The sequence below is a fragment of the Phyllostomus discolor genome, chromosome 5, assembly GCF_004126475.2.
Source record: "Phyllostomus discolor isolate MPI-MPIP mPhyDis1 chromosome 5, mPhyDis1.pri.v3, whole genome shotgun sequence".
In the NCBI taxonomy this organism is placed as follows: domain Eukaryota; kingdom Metazoa; phylum Chordata; class Mammalia; order Chiroptera; family Phyllostomidae; genus Phyllostomus; species Phyllostomus discolor.
In genome coordinates this window covers 8,666,198-8,684,113 of record NC_040907.2, presented here as the reverse complement: position 1 = coordinate 8,684,113, position 17,916 = coordinate 8,666,198, and the positions used below count along the sequence as shown (strand labels likewise).

At 59.7% G+C, this 17,916-nt stretch overlaps 1 protein-coding gene across 6 annotated transcripts in view; it reads right to left on the bottom strand.

The window, feature by feature from the left end:
- The window catches only part of KAZN (kazrin, periplakin interacting protein), a 387,429-nt gene that overhangs the window by 94,508 nt on the left and 275,005 nt on the right, over positions 1-17,916 (bottom strand). For all 6 annotated transcript variants that reach the window (XM_028513058.2, XM_036025339.1, XM_036025338.1 and 3 more), the window contains exon 2: positions 6,748-6,939. In XM_028513058.2, coding sequence (XP_028368859.1) covers positions 6,748-6,939 — 192 coding nt within the window. The remainder of the gene's footprint in view (positions 1-6,747; positions 6,940-17,916) is intronic.

The window sequence follows — 17,916 nt, the reverse complement described above, 5'->3', positions numbered from 1 at the left end:
ATTCCCCGAGCCACAGGCACGGGTTCCGGTGGGGGGACATTTCCAGGGGACATGTGTTGGATGAGCCAATTAAATAATGTGGCTCAGTTCCTCCCAGAGCTCCGTCTCGGGCAGGTGAGTCATTCTGAGGCAGGAAAAAGGCCCCCACAAGCCTCATTCCCTCTGCTAAAGAGAGAAAACGTGGGCATCGTCTCTGCCCCACAGTGACGGGCCATCTGCTTTGTTCCGACAACAAGGCCAGCTCGGTGCTGGCGGCTCTGCCCTGCAGGACCCTGGCCAGCGACGAGCCTGATGGGAAGCACAAGTCCCCCCCTGTGTGCTTTGTCCCGAGGGAGCTCAGCGTCTAAGGCTGCAACGATTTCCATAAACGTAGCGGCTTCAGACGATGCAAATTCATTCTCTCACAGTTCTGCAGGTCAGAGTCCAAAAGGGGTCCTCCAGAGCGCCGACCAAGGTGCGGCGGGGCTGGGTTCCTTCTGGGGGCTCCAGGGGAGAATCGGTTTCCTGGCCTTTTCCAGCTTCGAGCTGCGCCCGTGTGCCCTGGCTCCCAGCCCCTCCTCCGCCCTCGAGGCCAGCAATGCAGGTTGAGTCCTCACCTTGAACCTGACCTCTGTTCTGCGGTCACAGCATCTTCTCTGACTCTGACTCTTCCGTCTCCTGTTCCCCCTCGCAGGCCCCTTCGGATTACCTCAGGCCCACGGGGGAGTCCCCGAATCTCAAGGACATCTGATCAACACCCCCAATCCCCTCTGCCATGTCATCTAACCAGTTCACGGGCTCTAGGAACAGGGACGTAGACATCCTGGGGGTGAAAGGGCATGATTCTGCCAACCTCAGGCCCTGGACTATGAGGCAGAGGAGGTCCTAGAGGAAGCCGGACCTGAAGCAGGACTTGGAGGCAGAGGGACCATCAGGAGGTGGAGGCAGGAGGAAGAGCCAGTGGGAAGACCCCGAGGGGAGAGAAGGGGGTGACCCAGAGGCACATCCGGGAACCTTGTGGACACAACCACGTGCATGTCCACGTGTACGTCCACGTGCTGGGAGAGAGACAACGCTGCAAAGGCACGGAGGGAGTCAGAAGAGGGGACAGCCTCACACCCCATTTCTCACACTGTCTCCTCCTGCTCAAAACCTCTGCGGTCCCTGAACTTCTGAGTGTGACCCCTGAGGTTCACTGTGACCATCTCCCACCCCGCCCCCATCATCAGCCCACCTACAGGCCGATCTTCTCGCCTTTGCTCGAGCTGTTTCCCTGCAGCAACACCCTCTCTGCCCCTGCCAGCATCCGCTCAGGGCCCCAGGGGCCGCTGCTGAGGCCTGACCCTGGTACTGCTGGGTAATCCCGGCACACCCACAGCCCATTTCATAGGCCTGTGAGCGCTCGACAAGCTGATGTGTAAAAAGGGCTCAAAAATCCGGGCTGTCTCCACGATCCTCAGGGGGCCCGAGAGGAAAGCTATCCTCCCGATCACACTCCGACGCCATTCACCCTTTTCACCGTGTGAGCGTTTGCACTGCTGGTGCCCAAGCAGGGGCGGGCAGCGTGCTGACATCTCAGCGGAAACCGCAGCAGCGGCACCGAACAGAATCAGCGGGCACTGTGCCCTTTGTCCTGTGCACCTGCAGCAGGAGAAAGGGGGCAGTGGTACTCACGAACAGCCCTGGGGAAGCAGTGCAAAGTGGTTTATTTGTTCTGCTAACACTGGATCTCCAAGCACACGCCGTTTAATGAGATGCAAAGGGCACTTAAATCTCTCTGGCTGCACAGCGAAGAAAGGTGACCGTGTCAGGAAAAACATCTCTGTGGCCGAGTTGCCAGCTAAACTAGCCACCGTTTGTCCTCGATGGGATGACTGACCCACACACTTTGGTGCCCTGCAAGCTACTGAACTGTCACCAAATGGGGGAAGTGAGCCTGTCACTTCTTAGGGAAAGAGCTGGCAGGGTTTGCTGCCATTGACAGCACTTAAGTTTTGAGCAAAAATGAGAATTCCGGCGAACCTGACCTGCCGCTCGGACTGGTGCAACTTTTTAAGGCTTAAAGACTTTATGGATAATGAAATGTGACAACGTTGGGAAGATCTGCATTGCTCAGTGAGTCAGTATTTCCAAGTGACCAACATTAAATGTTAAAAGAAATCCCACGTGGGAGCAAAAATCCATTCAAAGTGCCAGTTGGACCAGTGGCTTGGGCGACTGTGACCCATCACAAAAACAAGACTTCAGATCCTACACTGCAGCAAACCTCTGAAGAAACTTCCATGGGGCGAGTTTCAGTGAGGCATGGAAGAAAATTACCCACAACGACCTGATAAGGCAGTTAATACACTCCTCCCTTTTCCAGCAGCGCATGTGTGAGGCCAGATTTCCAGCCAAGGAACCAAGTCCCAGCAGCCTGACCGAAGGGGCAGAGAGGGGAACACAGCAGTCTTGTGTGACACTAGACGTTAAAAAGTTTGCACAAAAACACAAAATGGCCCTGGCTGGCGTAGCTCAGTGGATTGAGCACCGGCTGCGAAACAAAGCATCTCAGGTTCGATTCCCAGTCAGGGCACATGCCTGGGTTGCAGGCCATGGCCCCCAGCAACTGCACATTGATGTTTCTCTCTCTCTCTCTCTTTCTCCCTCCCTTCCCTCTCTGAAAATAAATAAATGAAATCTTTAAAAAACACACACAAAATGGTGTTTCCCTTCTCATGTAAGTCTTTCTGTTGGGGAAAAATAGAGTTGTTTTTCATTAAAAATACTTCTATTTTTATATTCATGTACGATGGGCTTATGATTATTTTTAAATAAATTATTAAAGATTTAAACTTTTTTCCCATTTCAATTTCTAAAACAGTAGATGACAACCGATCCAAACCATGCAAACAAAACAAAGGCTCTTTGGGGTCCTCGGTTCTGCAAGAGTTTAACACGCTCTGGAGACCAGAGAGTTGGAGAAAAAGAAACCGATTCACAAACACAGGTCTTTAGCGTGTCTCATGTGACGGCAAAGACGAAACGAAAACCGTGGAAACCAATGTCCAATAATAGGGAAGTGGCTCCATCAGTTTCAGTGTATCCATTTGGTAGAACATTATGCAGTCATTAAAAATTATGTTTTCCAAGAGTATTTATCGTTGTGGGAAAAGGCTCACCACACCCCACGTGCCATTAAGAGATTAAGAAAGGGAGGAAGCACATGTTCATGACCGTTTCTACAGCGCCTTGATGCTCGGAGAAACCAGTGAAACCGAGGAGGGCCTGGGGAAATGGACAGACACCCCAAAGGGGCCTTGGGGGCTACAATCTCACGACGTGTGTGGAGCTGGGGTCACGCAGGGACTAGGGTACGTTTACACACCCGTGTGCGAGCGTGTGCGGTGACACCGTTCTTTCCTAAACAACCGCTCATGGCTTCCGCCTGGAAACTCACAGGGAGATCAGACTCCTAAACCAAACATTCCTGGACTCATCCCCACAGACACACAGGAACCTCCTAAACCCATCTCCCCCAAAATAGATCCTTTGCGTCGCTTTGATGTTGGGACCCGGGGCTGATATTTCGGGCGTGTGAGTTCCCACGCCTCCCAAGACTGCGGGCAGGCCGGCGGGCGCGGACCTGCCAGGAGTCTCTGGGGTGGGGGCGGGGGGCTCTGTGTGTCCCCACCACAGGGACCCTGGCTGCTGCTGACTTGGCTCTCGCGTTTATTCCCGTTCTCCGACGGGCACGTGAATCCCCTTTCCTGCCCTTGCCTCTTTCTGCAACATCTGTCTGCAATTTACTCACTGTGTGCTGCGGCTGGGGAGGAAGCATCCTATTTACGGCCGTGCAGGACCCTCCGGCGGCTGAAGGTGCCCACCGGACTGCTTTTCAGGAACACGGCCTACCCTGAGCTCGGACGGGCTCAGCGGTGCTCAGGTCTGGGCACCCCCTCCTGGGAGGCAGGAGACCAAACCTCCAAGCAGGTCTGCCAACCCCCTCTCATGCAATTATTCCTGAATAATTGCACTCATGTTCTGGGCACGGGGCCAAGCACTTCACATCTCATTTAATCCTTACAACAACCCTCCGAAGTAGCTACTCTTATTAGCCCCAATGATAAGAAAAGCAGGTGTGGTTACTGGTGCCCTCAGTAAGGAAACTATGGTTCAGAGAGGGTAAGGAATCTGCCCAAGGTCACACAGCTAGGAAGCGGTAAAGCTGGCTCAAGCCCACATCTGATGTAGGTGTCTGCTGCACCGTTACCAAGCTCCAACAGGGCCCCGTCTCTCTCGTCCGGGCTGACTTCATCCCCAGAGGGGGGGTGTGGTGTGCTGGTGTAGCAGACACAATTTCTAAAGAAGTTCTGCAGACGTGGCCAAGTTACTTAACCTCCCTGAGCCTCGTCCAGGTGGCTCCCTCCGTAAAAGGGGGTTCCGGCCTCCTAGCAGCACTGAGGTAAATGGTGGGTCCAGTGCTTAGAATGGTGCTGGCACACAGTAGGTGCTCAATAAAGCATTCCTTTAACAAATATTGACAAGTTGTCACTGATGAGAGTCCTGTTCCTGCAAAGGAGCCACCCCGTCAGGCGGACCTTGGGGTCCCTGGGGAGACCCTTGGAGGCGGACGGGAGAGCTACGGCACAGTTCGGGAGAAATGCCCGCCCAGCTCTGTGCCCTGAGGGCCGCACCTCACGCTGACAGCCGGTCACACCGCAGGGGCGATCTCCGAGCTGTCCCCTTCACAGACATTCCAGGAGCTGCGGGGCAACGTGACTGAGCCTCCGCCCACTCCCCTGCCCATTCCTTTGGGTCCAGAAACAGCTGAGAGGTTTTTCTACTCCCCAGGGGTCCAGAGGACGAATACGGGGGAGAATTCTCTCTGGGCCCAAGGGCTTGGAGGGCAGGCTCCTCCCTCCTGGCAGTGAATGCTGGCCACGGTGGTCGAGGCGGCTGCTTCCTGGGGCAGCCCCGACTCCCCACAGCTGCACAAAGCTCAGGGAGACCGAAGGACCGCAGCTCGCTGGACTGGGGACCTGAGATGGGGTCCCGTCCCCGGAGGGAAGAGAAGGGACGTTCGGAGGCTCCCGGGAAGGTGGGGGTGGGGGAGGGAGGCGCCCACAGATCGGCCTAGACGGCTCGCCGGCTGCTAGAGAAAGCAGGCATGCTTGGCACCAGGGCTTCCCAGCCACAACCAGCCCACCTGTCTGCCCACCGTGGCCTGCAGGGGCCGCCCACGGCGCTGTCTCAGTGACCCCTCGAGACAAAACCCCGACAGAAATGGGCCTCCCTGGCTGGGAGAGGAATCTGCTTCCCTGAGAAGAGCTCAGGCGTGCAGAGGCTGTAACAGCTGGGTGAGGGTCACGCTCAGAGACGATTTCCCAGACACCCCAGGGGACGGCCAGGGGCTGCTGGATGGACAGACGGCCTGCTTAGCCAGGGTGTGAGTGTTCGCGGCTCACGCCTCCCCCCAGGTCGAGAAACCCGCTGTGACAGAGCCAGCAAACTGTCCAGCAACATCCACTCTCCCCTCCCCCCGCGTGAGACTGGCAGCTCGGACAGGGATGCTGAGCAGGGAGCAACACTGCCCACACGCCCCGCAGCCAGGCCGGGCCGTGTGCCCCAGCTGTTGCCGGGGGGGTGGTCTCTGGTTCCCCCCCTTTAGGCCCTTCCCCTGCGTCTCTCACAGGCTGGGGGAGCAGAGGCCCCCCGCCCTGAAACGCTCCTCGGGATGGTCACGGAAGACGGAGATGGACAGATTCTCCCAGCCCCTCCGTGCTGGAGTCTCCGCTACAGCAGCTCCAAATCAATCTAAGTAATTAGCCTGCTTTGGCTTCAAAAAGAGCGTCTTCGGAGTATTTATCATTCCAGTAAACGGTAAGTGGAAAGCAGGTGGCCAGGTTTTAATTGCCTCCCTGCCTGCCCCCCTCCACACCCCCGGGGGGAACAAAGACGCCCGGGGAAGGCGGACGATCACGGCAGACCCCGGAGCCGATTCTCTGTCCCAGGGCCGGGGCGGACACCTCCGAGCACCTCTGTCCGGGGATGGCCTCCAGCCTTTCTCGAAGGACCTCCTGAGGCCCCTCCCCCACCGCCCAGAGCGTGGGCAGGTGGCTCCCAGACAGATGGGGATGCGGCTGCCGGCATCCCAGCCGGCTCCCCGGAAAGCAGGGGGAACGCGTGGGCCCACTGGTTCCCTTGCTTTCTGCAGCAGTTTCTGGTTACGGGCCCGTGGTCTGCTGTGGCAGGAGACCACCCGGACACCTAGACCACGTTCCCTCCCAACGCGCCCACCAGGGCTGGAGGCTGCCGTTCTTTGAGGGGATCTCTGAACAACCCGAGAAGAGGACCGAGCCCCCCTCCCGACAGGGCCCGCCACGGGGCACCAGAGGGAAGTGCAGGGGCCGACGCGTCTTCCAGCAGAGAGCCCCGCGCAGGCACACCGCCCGGGGAGGGGAGGCGCCATAGGACCCCCAGGATGTGGGAGAGGAGACGCAGCTGCCGGTCGGCACCCTGGTTCAGCAAAGTTGCCCACCCACCTGCCACGAGAGAGAACAATGGTGGGCACACGGGAGACGACATGTGTGCCCCACCCTGCAAGAGGCGGCTTTCCATCCCGGAACAGGCACGCCAGCCGCAGGGGGCCTGGGCGCTGGGCCGCTCCCGTGTCCCTGTCACTCCCTGGACCGAGGCTGGACTCTGGTGCCCAGAGCCTGTGAGGCCCTGGCCCGAGCCTGAGCCCCAGGCAAGGGCAGGGAGGAACTCTGCGGACCCGTCACTCACCCTGCAAGGCTTCTTTGGCTCTGGCTAGCTCCTGCTCCTTCTGGGCCAGCTGGACCCTGAGCTCGGTGGCCGAGAGGACCTCAGAGGACTTGCCGCCCTGCGACTCCTCCAGGTCCTTCGCCAGCATCTCCTTCATCTGCCGGAGAAGGTGCACTTCCTCCTGGAGCCGAGACACTTCTTCCCGCAGGAGCACTAGGGGAGAAGGGCACACGGTTAGGGGGAGGGGACGCTGGCTCACACCCGCTCCCTGCTCCTGGGGACCGTTCCAAGGCGCTCTGGCTTTTCCCATTTGCTCTGCCTTCAGGGCCTTTCCCACGTGTGCGCAACAAGCAAACCCCCAAAGCCCAGCCTACCTCACAGAGCCCCAGGTCCCGTCCTGGGCCCACCCCCACCTGCAGAGCACCCCTGGCGGGGCCCCATAGCCCATCATGCTCTCTAGGGCTCCACGGCTGGTATCCCTGCCCCAAAGCATCCACGCCCACGGCCGAGGGTCTTCCCCTCCCAAAGGGAGGAGCCAGAGTGGACGGAAGAGCAGGTGGGAGCTGGCATCAGGGCCCTGAGCCAGCAGCATGCTTGGGTGAGCTGTAGGCACACGGCCTCATTTAATCGTCCTGCCCCCCACCCCCGCAGGCAGGTACGGTCCTCACCCCCACTTCACAGATTAGGAAATGGAGGCTTGGAAAGATTAAGCAGCTCTACGATGCCATAGTTAGTAGGTAGCAGAGCTCGGACTTGAACCCAGATCTGGCCGACACCAGAGCCTGAGCCCCCTATCCCCTGAGTCTGACATTCGGGAAACACCCTAGAAGACACACTCGACATGTCTCACAAAACATGTGGCCCTCAGGGGCCCGGAAGGAACAGGACGTCGGCATTCACACGTGTCTGTGCAGGGAAGCGGACTCCGATGAGCGGTTCCCACGGCGACACTGCGGGCAGAGGTGTCTGCGGCACTTAGATTAAACCTGACGCTACCTACATGAGTGCGAGGAGTGAGACCAGGGAGAGCGCGGCATCCCTCAGGCCCCGGGGAGCCTCAGACGGTAGGTACCCAGGCGGTGCACCTTTGTCCCACAGAGCCGTAAGCCAGCTCAGTCCTGCAGGCTGATTCACACCGAGACACATAGACACATGGATACACGGACAGGTCCGCTCCTCTGAGCAACAGCAGGCGCCAGGCTGCAGAGGGTGCCGGGAGCAGGGGAGCGGCTCCCCAGGGGAGGTGCCCACCGTGACACCCACTGTGAAGAGGGCACCTGCACCTCGGGGGCTAAAGGAGGTTTGGAAGCGCTCGTCACAGCAGGCGTGGGGGCTCCCCTCCGTGGCACCACTAAACCCGCCCATCGTTCCGTCCCTCCTGCCCTCCCTCCCGCCACACTGGTCCCTCCCTCTGCAACATGCCAAGCTCTTTCCCGCACCTGGGACACCCTTTCTGTGTTCTGCCTGCGGCCACCTCCTTGTTGTGACACAGGCCACGTGCCTCCTTGGCAGGACCTCCTCGCACCATCCCGTCCCACAGCGTTGTGGAAGTTGGGGGTGCCGTCCTCACGGTGAGGGTGGCAGAGGGACGTGACTGGGACACAGCTTTCAAGTCACTGGACCTTCAGTCCGACTCCCCCCACTGACCAGGCACTCACCCCTTCCCCTCCAAGCCTCAGGCACCCCATCTGTAAAATGGGTCCAGCCCGCACCCGGCAGGGTGGCTTCAAGGAGACGCGGGAGGAAGCCCCCCTCCCATGGGGCTCGGTCCACAGGGTGCGCTCAGTACTGATGAGGTGGTGGCTGCCCCGCCCGAGGTGCCGGCACTGCTGGGGGGGTGGGTCCTGGGCCTCGAGGTGCAGCCAGATCTCTCCCGGGGTGGGGGACAGGCTGACCGGAGCAGAGCCGAGACCTCAAGGACAGGTGTCCCTCCACCCCGGGCCACCAAGGGCTTCCAGCTCTGGAAGGTGCGAGGCTCGTGGCGGCCAGAGGAGCTTCCTTCCCTTCCCCACAGGCGCCTTCCCGCCAGTGGGTCTCAGCCCCATTGTCGCCTCAGAGACCTACAGGGGCCCCTGCCTGCTGCCTGATGTTGACAGCACTTTGGGCAACCTGCACAGAGGCCCTTATTACGAGGGCGGCCCACTTGTTTGCCACCTGTGGGCGCTGTGGGCGCAGCTCACCGAGGGCGGGCCTGGCCGTACCCTTCACCACGGGATCTCGAGAGTCCCAGACAGTGCACAATGACATGTGGCTGGTGAATGACTCCCTCCACCCATCCACCCACCCAACGAGTTTATAGCCACCTGCCACGTGCCAGCTGCCACCCTTGGTACTGGGGACTCCCGAGCGAATGTCACAGACAGGTCCCACCCTCAGGCTAGCCCTCCAGACCCCACTGAGAATACGGTTCACAGGGCCCCCGAACCATACCCCCCGAGGCAGGCCGTCTGTAGGGGAGTGTCCAGCGGCCCCGACATCGCCTCGAGCGTGGGCTGGAAACTGTCCAAGTGTCTCAGCAAAACTGCACAGTAGGCGGTCTGCTTTGGGGGCCCCTCCCCTGCCTTCCTTCCCGCCAACATTTGTGGGCCGCCTACAGTGCAGGCCCAGCACGGGGCGTCCAGCAAGGAGCAGGGCCTAGGGCAGCCCCCCGTGAGCTGAAGGAGCGCACACACGTGTAAGCACAGCAAACAGGAGGGGCTGTCTCTGCTTCGGGCACAAGGACCTCTGAGTTGGGACCTGGAAGATGGGTGGGGGAGGGCGGTGAGCAGAGGGGACGGCGAGAGCAAAGGCAAAACGGCCGGAGAGGTCCCTGGGTGACCGGTGTATGGGTACAAGGTGAGAAAGAGCAAGAGGCGGCCTGGAGAGGCACACGGGGGTCAGATTATAAAAGGTCTTAACGCTCACCACCCCTCTGCACCCCGGCCCTGGCTCACCGTCTCCATCCGCAGCTAGGACTCTGAAAACCTTCATTGTTGTTCTCTGCCAGAGACTATATAAGGCTTCTGTCTCCTCAATGTTCACATGTTGAAAGCTAATCCCCAATGTGTATCGGAGGCTTGGCCTCTGGGAGGTGACCAACCGACGAGGTTGGAGCCCTCAGGAACAGAACTGGTGCCCTTCTAAGAGAGACGGCAGGGAGCTCCCCCGCCCCTTTTGCCACGTGAGGACGCAGCAAAAAGGCAGTTTCTGAACCAGGAAGAGGCCTGCCTGCTCCAGATGCTGAATCTGGAGCCTTGATCTTGAACTTGAGGCCTCTAGAACTCCAAGCGACACGTTTCCGTTGTTTACAAGCACCCGGTCTGTGGTGTTTTAGTTACAGCAGCCCAAACCGACTGACACTCCCTCTGTCAACACTTCTCCCCAGTTGCCCATCAGCTGTCACCAAAAGCTTATTTCAGACTAAGGTGTGAGTAACTGCTAACATGCCCGGGCAGGGAAAAGACAGGTTTGTTTCAATTTTTTTTTTTTTTTTTTAGGTGTGTGACTTCTGGGCTTCCTCAAACTGCCCTGCGGAAGCCGGTGAGGTTGTTATCAGCAGACAGCACGGGGGGGTTCCATCCGACCTGGTGTCAAACCCAGACCCGGTCAGGGTCTTACTGTGCGTGACCTTGTGCGACCTCCGTCACTTCTCCGATCTCAGTTGTCATGCGCACCGCATGGGGATCATGCTCCTACCCCCGCCCCCACACCCCGCAGGCTCACCAGACTGAGCAAATGAAATGAAGCAAAGCAACACAAACAGAAATCCCAGATGAACAATTACATTTGAATTCCAGACAGATATCAAATAATTTTTAGTGTAAGCCTGTCCTAAACATCATGTGGACACACTGGCACTAAAAATTTATTTGTCACTTATGTGAAGTTCAAACTCAGCTGGGGGTGCTGTGTTCGACCCAGCAGCCCTGCTCTCTGGCACAGTGAACTGGGTGGTCTCAGGAAGGGCGTGGCCGGAGCCCCTCACGGGGGCGGTGGCGAAGGCACAGCCTTGGCTGAGGCCCTGCGCTAACAAGAGGGCAGAGAGCACGATGGAGCTGGGCACCCCTCTCCTGGACTACTGGCAAAAGCGGATTCTTCCTGTGCTCACCTTTCCAACAGGTGTACCTGACACTTAGACCCCGCCCCTCAGGTCTGGCCCAGAATAAGCAGGAGGGCGGGACACCAGGTGTGGCACCTGTGGCAGGAACCAAGTCTCAGGAGACCAGGCTGGAAAAACAACTCCACAGAAAGGGAGAGGTTTGTGCACGCTTACTCACTGCACCTGCCCCGGCTGGGCGTGTAAACCAGAGCTCGCACACCCTGGACCTCCCAGGGGCAGAGATTCGCGACAACTCTGGGACTGGGTCACAGAGAGCCTCAGGAGATGGCAGCCTGTTCGTCTGTGGGCTGCGGGACTGGGGACAGACCCTTCCTCTCCTGGGCCTCAGCGGCCTCACCTGTAAAATGAGACACGTGTGTAATACACTCACACGTGTTCAGCCCAGGGAGCACTGTCTGTGCCCCATGGTACCCACAGCCCCTCTGCCCCCTGCACAGAGGGGACCGATCACATTCCTCAGAAACAAGGAAGAAGCAGGAGCTGGAAGACTTGGGTTTCTGCCGCAGAGGACTGCTCCTTTGCTGTGTGACCTAGGGCAACACACTGCCCCTCTCTGGGCCTTCATATTATCGGCATCCTTGGAAGGTCCCACTCTATGAATCTAGACGAATGTTACTGATGGTGCATTTGTCCCCTGGCAGGAACAGGGGTCCCTGCTCTAGTCTCCAACGGCACTGCTCAGTGAGACAGCCACCGGTCATGTGTGGCTATTTCTGTGCAAATTAAGGAAAATGGACAACTTGGTTCCTTCGTTGCACTAGCCACCTCTCAAGTGCACACAGAGACGACCGCCACCCTTGCAAGGAGTCCTCCCGGCCGGAGCTGGTCCACAGGGTGCACGATGGAGAAGGAAGGAAGCAGTCAGGCCCGCAGATGCAGGGACAGGAGGGAGCCTTTAGCCTAAGGCGACAGGTGCTGTGGAAGGGGCCACTGCTTCTGGAGAAATTGTCCTGGGCCTAGCCCAAGGACAGATAAAGGAAAGGTCAATTATGTGCCTTCTTGTAGTTTTTGGGCAGCCTCGGTGTCCTGGCTCCTGGGGCAGGGGGTGTGGTGAGTGGTGTAAGGGCGGGGTGTCACCAAAGAAGGCACAGACTCAGCAGAACTCCCCAGGCCCAGGGAGCTGCGGGGAAGCGTTGCCTGGCAGTCCCTCCTGCCCCAGGAGAAGCTGCTGGTTACCAGCGGTTACGCCCTAGGGGCCGGCCTTACAGGCAGGCAGGCAGGCAGGCAGGCCCGGCAGTGGAAGCCGCTGGGCCCTCTTCCCCAGGGCAAGGGCATGGGGCATCCTCCCACTCAGAAGTGTCAAGGGAGCTGGGGCAGAGCCCCCCTTCTCTGGCACCTCCCTTTTTGTTTTCTAGAGCAATGAAGCTAGTGCTCAAAAATGCCATTTGTCAGCCTCCCTTGCAAGTAGGGTTGCCCACGTGACGGAGTTCTGGCCGGTTAAGGTTGTAGGACAAGGTCCCTGAGGAGGATTGCCCTCGGAAAAAAACTGGGATTTGCCCCTTGTCTGCCTTCTTGTCTGGAAAGTGGACTTGGGCTGGAGCTACAGCAGCCACTTTGTAACAAGGAGACAACAGGCGCACAGGGCAACAATCACACCTAGGGGAGAGAACAGAGCCTGGGGCCTGGACGGCATGGCTCAGCCCGGTGGTCCCATTGAGACCTGGAGCAGCACCGGCCGGGCAGGGCGGACCAGCACAGGGGCCTTAGGGTTCCCTGCTGATTCCGAGTCCGAGTGCTGCTGGCTGCCAGGCGCCAGCAGTCTCTGCAGGTCCGCCCTGGGGCCCGCTCAGCTGTGGAATCCGGGGAGTGGGGGCAGGAGGAAGTGAGGACTGTGGGGGGAACAACACGGCGCAGAAAGGAGGCGCCCGCCCCGGCCCTGGGGAAGAGCCCCGGTTTCTGATGAGCCTTTTCCAGGTTGAGCCCTTGTGAGCTCCCAGGGGCGGGGGGAGAAGAAAAGGGAAGATGGTTGCTTTTTGAGCCTGGAGGGCACCCCCGAGAATGGTGGGGACGAGGCACCCGGGGACCAAGAGACCCTTTGGGAGCCACAAGTGTATGCGGGCACCGTTCTAAGTGAGCTACTTCTCAGTCCTCACAGTAACCGCAGGGGACGCGCCCCCTTCACAGGAGAACCCGAGGCACGGAGAGGACACGAGGTTAAACCCAGGTGGTCTGGCTGCAGGGCCTTTGCCTGCAGCCACTGAGTGTTATGATCATACCCCTTCTCCTGCGGGCATGGCCGCCTGCCCACCTGCACACTGACCCCCAGGGCCGCCAAAGCCTGCTGCTCCTGCTCGGGGGTGCCCCAGACCCTCCTGGACAGCTCCCACCACTGGCATCCTCTCCCCGGCCTGGAAGGTCACAGAACCTCGGCCTTTGGGCTAAGCTGCCCGGCATCCACATGGCAGAGGGAGTGTGGGTTTGGAGCAGCAATGTAGCCCTTGGTTCCAGCCCCGAGGGGTCCTCAAAGCTCTGTAAATGACCGGAACTGCCCCTGGGGAATCCAGCCAGGTCGGTCTAGCATGTAATTAATGGTTTACCTGTGAGGAGAGAACTCTGGGAATGCTGGCCTGGGAAGAGCAGCCCCAGGGAAGAAGGGGTGAGGCGAGCCTTCCCATCAGCCCCTTCTGCTCGGCCATGCTGCAGGGCCAGCCCAGGGGCCCCTCCTGCCTGGTCCCTGCTCGAGGAGCTGAAAACAGACCCCTTGGGTGACTTCTGTCCCCGTTCCCTATGCAGTCTCTCCCATCCCTCCCCTGGTCCCCACTCTGAGTACAGAGACAGACCCACAAGGCCAGGGACGGGCCCAGCAGCAGGCAGGGAAGGGCTGGAACCACGGTTTGCTGGAGATTCCGTGTTCTCCGGGCCTTTGTCGCTTGACCATGACACTGAACCCCGTAGGGGTGACGGGAAGCTGCACAGCACTTGCCAAGTACAGGAGCCTCTCAAATGACGCCGGCTGCTCTGCAAAGGTGTTGATCCCGAGGCCACACCCAGGCCTGGAGAGCCGCCTGGTGACTCCTGCTGCAGGTGGGGTGGGGGTGGGCGTCGCAGGTACCAGGTGACACAGCCTCTGTCTTTTTCTCATATTTCAGGTAATCGCTTTTTCCTCCAGGCACTGTTTAATCCGTTGGTCCTGCCCAGGCTGTTCTCACACAGCTGCTGGCTGTTCTCAGCCAGACTGCCTGGGGCCTGACCGCCACACTAACCCTCCTTGTCTATGATCTCGGGGGCCCGCATTTCCCACGGGAGAGCTGTGCCCACCCAGCTCCTCATCCCAGGAATCTGATTCTGTCCAGGGATGGGGGTCTACCCCTCCGCCCCCACCAAGCACTGAGTTGGCAACACTGGCCAGGTGCCACAGACAGAGACGAGTCCCCTGCCCTGGAGCAGTGACGGTCACAGATTTAAATGCAGAGATGCCCCCGGGAAGTTGAGGCATCGTAACCCCCCCCCAGCACGCAGCCCCCTAGTTCTCAGGGGTCTCCCCAATAACTCCAGGCTCAGCGCTGCAGAATGCGGTCCTGTGGGTGGCCTGGTCTGACCCCTATCAGGGGCCAGTTGTCACTGGAGGTCCTCCTCCTGCGCCCACTGCTCTCTCTGCAAGCCCAGGAAGGACAGCGTCTGGCAGCCTTTCTGGGCCTGTGGCTCGATGCCCCCACGGCACTGGCCCACTGTCCTCGGCGGTCGGCAAAGACTACTCAGCAAGTGAAGTTCATTCTGGGGGGTCATGTGAACCTTTAAATACACCCCCTGGCTGGAGGCGGGAGATGCAGACACTGTCCTGCCACCTGGGTGGCTGAACCCCTGACGGGCAGTGACAGCAGTAACAGCTCGGTCCCAAAACCCAATGCCCAGGCGGCCTCGAGGAGCCTGCTCCTTATCCACTTGCTGGGCAGGAGAGGAAAGGAGAGAAGAGGGGCAGGAGCTTTCAGTGCTCCTCCTCGTCAGCCCCTGGGTGGGGCAGCAGGAGTTCTGTCAGCTGACATCTGTGCCTCCTGTCTTCCCGACACAGCAGCTCCCCAAAGGGGAGCCACCGGCTCTCAAGGCCTGTGGTTCAGGGGTGGAAATGTGCCCCAGTCTGGCCAATTGGAGCACCGAGTTGCCCTGGGCACTGTGATTGGTTCAGGAGGAGGGCATGGCCCAAGTCAGGCCAGTCAGAGTCAGTGTCTGGACCTGGAGCTGCACTCTTTGATGATGGCCACGGTGGTGGAGTCTGGAGATGCGGGTGGCCACAGTGCCACTGAGAGGGGGCCGCCAATGAGACAAAGACTGGATTCGGGTAATCCCCGTGTCCTGGATCACACCACACCTGAAGCCAGGATCTAACCCTGGACATGAGCCAATACATTCTTAAGCCAGTATGAGTTGCCGTTCTATCCTTGGCAATGAAAAAAGAATCCTGATAGACCGAGTCTGTCTGGGACCATTTTTGGGGCACCTAACATCCCCACAAATGTAAAACTCCCCTGCTGTGTGCTGAGCACTCCGAGCTGTGCCTCTCCTTCAGGAACTGGTCAAACAAAGCGGGGAGTGGACTTGCCTCCACAAACCAGGGAGCCCCTACAGTGACCAGTCCCCCTGGCCTGAAACCCAGGAAGGCACAAACTGTCAAGTTCAGCCTCAAGGCCATTTACAGATCTTTCCTGTCCCAAATCAGCCTTTGTCTTCTTCTCCCACCTAACGGGGTCTGACAGCACCAGTGGCACAGCCACAGGGCCACTGTCCTTTGCCCGAGGGGTCAGCTTCCATTCAGGTGTGGGCCACTGTGCACTCAGGTGCCTGGCACTGGGCACTGAGCCCTGGCCCAGCGAACTCCCTGGCCCAGCCTGTGGAGGCAGCGCTAGCCCCTGCATTTTGCACATCAGAAACGGAGGCCACGGCAGGGGGCCGTTTCTCGCTCAGGGTCCTAGGGCTGGTTCAGCAGGCAGAGCCGCATCCCTACTCACAAGTCTTTCTGAGTGCAAAGCTCATGTCTGTAAGCACTGGACAAGGCTCCCGGCCCTCAGCATCACAATGTGCATACTTCTCGAACCGCATGCCATGACGGAGAGCTGACGCACGAGCACAGAGAAGGAGCCGGGCCTTTCCTCGAACTCTGGTGGAAATGGCTGGGGGCCCCATCCTTGGCTTTTGCCACAAGCTTCCCCCCTCCTCAAGGCATGGCTCCTAATAGCCGCATCCAGGAGAGGGACAGTAACCACTGCGAGGGGGTGGGCAGGGGGCAAGGCCTGTCTGTGTCCTCACCACCCTCACCACGCGTGACTCTCACCTCTCCTCCCTCCTCGTTTTTTCACCACCCAGGAGGGAAAAATGTCAACACACGAAGAGGAAAAATAAAGGAGAAGGCCCGGCATCGGCTACACCCACCATTGTGTGACGTGGAGGTGGGCGGGGGGCTCGGGGGAGACATGCAGAGCGCCAAGGCTTATCACACGCTGGGAGGAACCTGCCTGACTTGGGGGGGAAGCCCCGCCCTCGCTTTCTTCCCCACCCTTGAGTCTGAGTCAGCAGCAAAACACCCACATCCCAGCTCCCTTCCCCGCCCGGCACAGACAGAACGCACACAGAGGATGGAAGACCCTGCCTGTCCCACTTGTCAAGACAGCGGTTCTACCCGGGTCCAGCCCCTGGCGGGAGAGCTGCCTTCCTGGGGAGACTGGGGGAAGACAGACAGTTCTATCCCGTATCGCAGACAGCCCACCGGGGCCCCGAGGAGGGGGTCTGGAACCCACGACCTTGACTGCCAGGCCACTGGCCACCTTCACCTGGAGGCCAAACTGGACACACGCTTTGGCTGGAGCATTCTGCTTAGCCAGTCCCAGCCGGCAGCTCAGGGATGAAATGCATGGAAAGGTGTCAGGCACGCCGCCGCCGGCCCCTGCGGAGGTGAAAGGTCACACAGAGAAGGGAAGTGGGCGATCAGGGCCCAGCCAGCGGCTCTCCTAAACACGTTTCTGCCATCGCAGGAGGGCGGCAAGTCCGAGCTTCCTGCACCTTCTGATCCGTATCACGAGCAGATCTGACCTTTCCCCACGGGTTAAGCCAAGCCCACACTGCGGCCCAGACAGAGGGCGGGCCTGGACACCCTGTCTCAAATGCGGCTGCGGAAGGTGCTACAGGAATGTGCGGCTTCTGCCGTGGCGCGACCTCTGCATCCCCTGCTTCCTCCCCTACAAAAGGCCGCGGTGGCAATCAGGAGCCACGGTGCTGGAGCAGGCTGCCGGGCTGACCCCGGTGCTGCCCTTTAGTGGCTCTTTGACCCAGGCAGGGCCATTTCTCCGCCCTCTTCTGGGGGGTGGAGACGATGAGAGTGTCCCCCTCCCGGGGCTGCGGCCACGTTCTGCAAGTAGCAGTGATGTCAGGAGGCCGGGCACTGTGTAACCCTCAGCAAACGCCGGCAGCCGCTCCGATGCTGCCACCACGGCGGAGGGTGGAAGAAGGTGAGGGCATCTGGGGCTCCAGCCGCTCCAGTCCTCCGTGGTCACTTGCTGTGAAGTGCCTGAGGCCGGGAAGGCCGCAGGGGCAGCAGCACGCCGATCCCCCCTATACCCTGCTGCTGATCACTGCACAGCCCGACCGAGCAGCTGCTCCAGGAGGAAATAAAATATGCTCAGCATACTTGAAATGTTCCACCGACGAAAACTGGCAGGGCTGCCTTTCCAAATTGTTTAGCAATAAAGTCAGCAACGAGAGAGCACCGTGCGAGGCTCTCACCGCTGGAGCCGGGTCAGGAGCCTGAGGAGGGGGGAGGGAGGGTTGGGGTGGGGGTGGGAGGGGAGGACAGGCCGGCCGCCCGCCAGTGCGGAGCCCACTGGGGCTTCCAGAAGGCGCCATCTGGGATTTTTCAGAGGGGCACTGGGATCACATCCTGGTGTCCTGATATGAAACTGGATCCTCCCTCTGGGAGCCGAGCCCCGAGCCAGCGGGGGCAGAGGGGAGGGCCCTTCCGGCCTGGGACGCTTTCCCACACTCCCAGGGCGCCCCGGATTCCAGCCAATCGAGTTAATTGAAAAATTACCTCGGGCTGAGAAAGAGCAGGCCTCCGGGCCACAGGGGCCGGTCACAGAGCCGCACTGGGTCTCCAGGCTGACTGG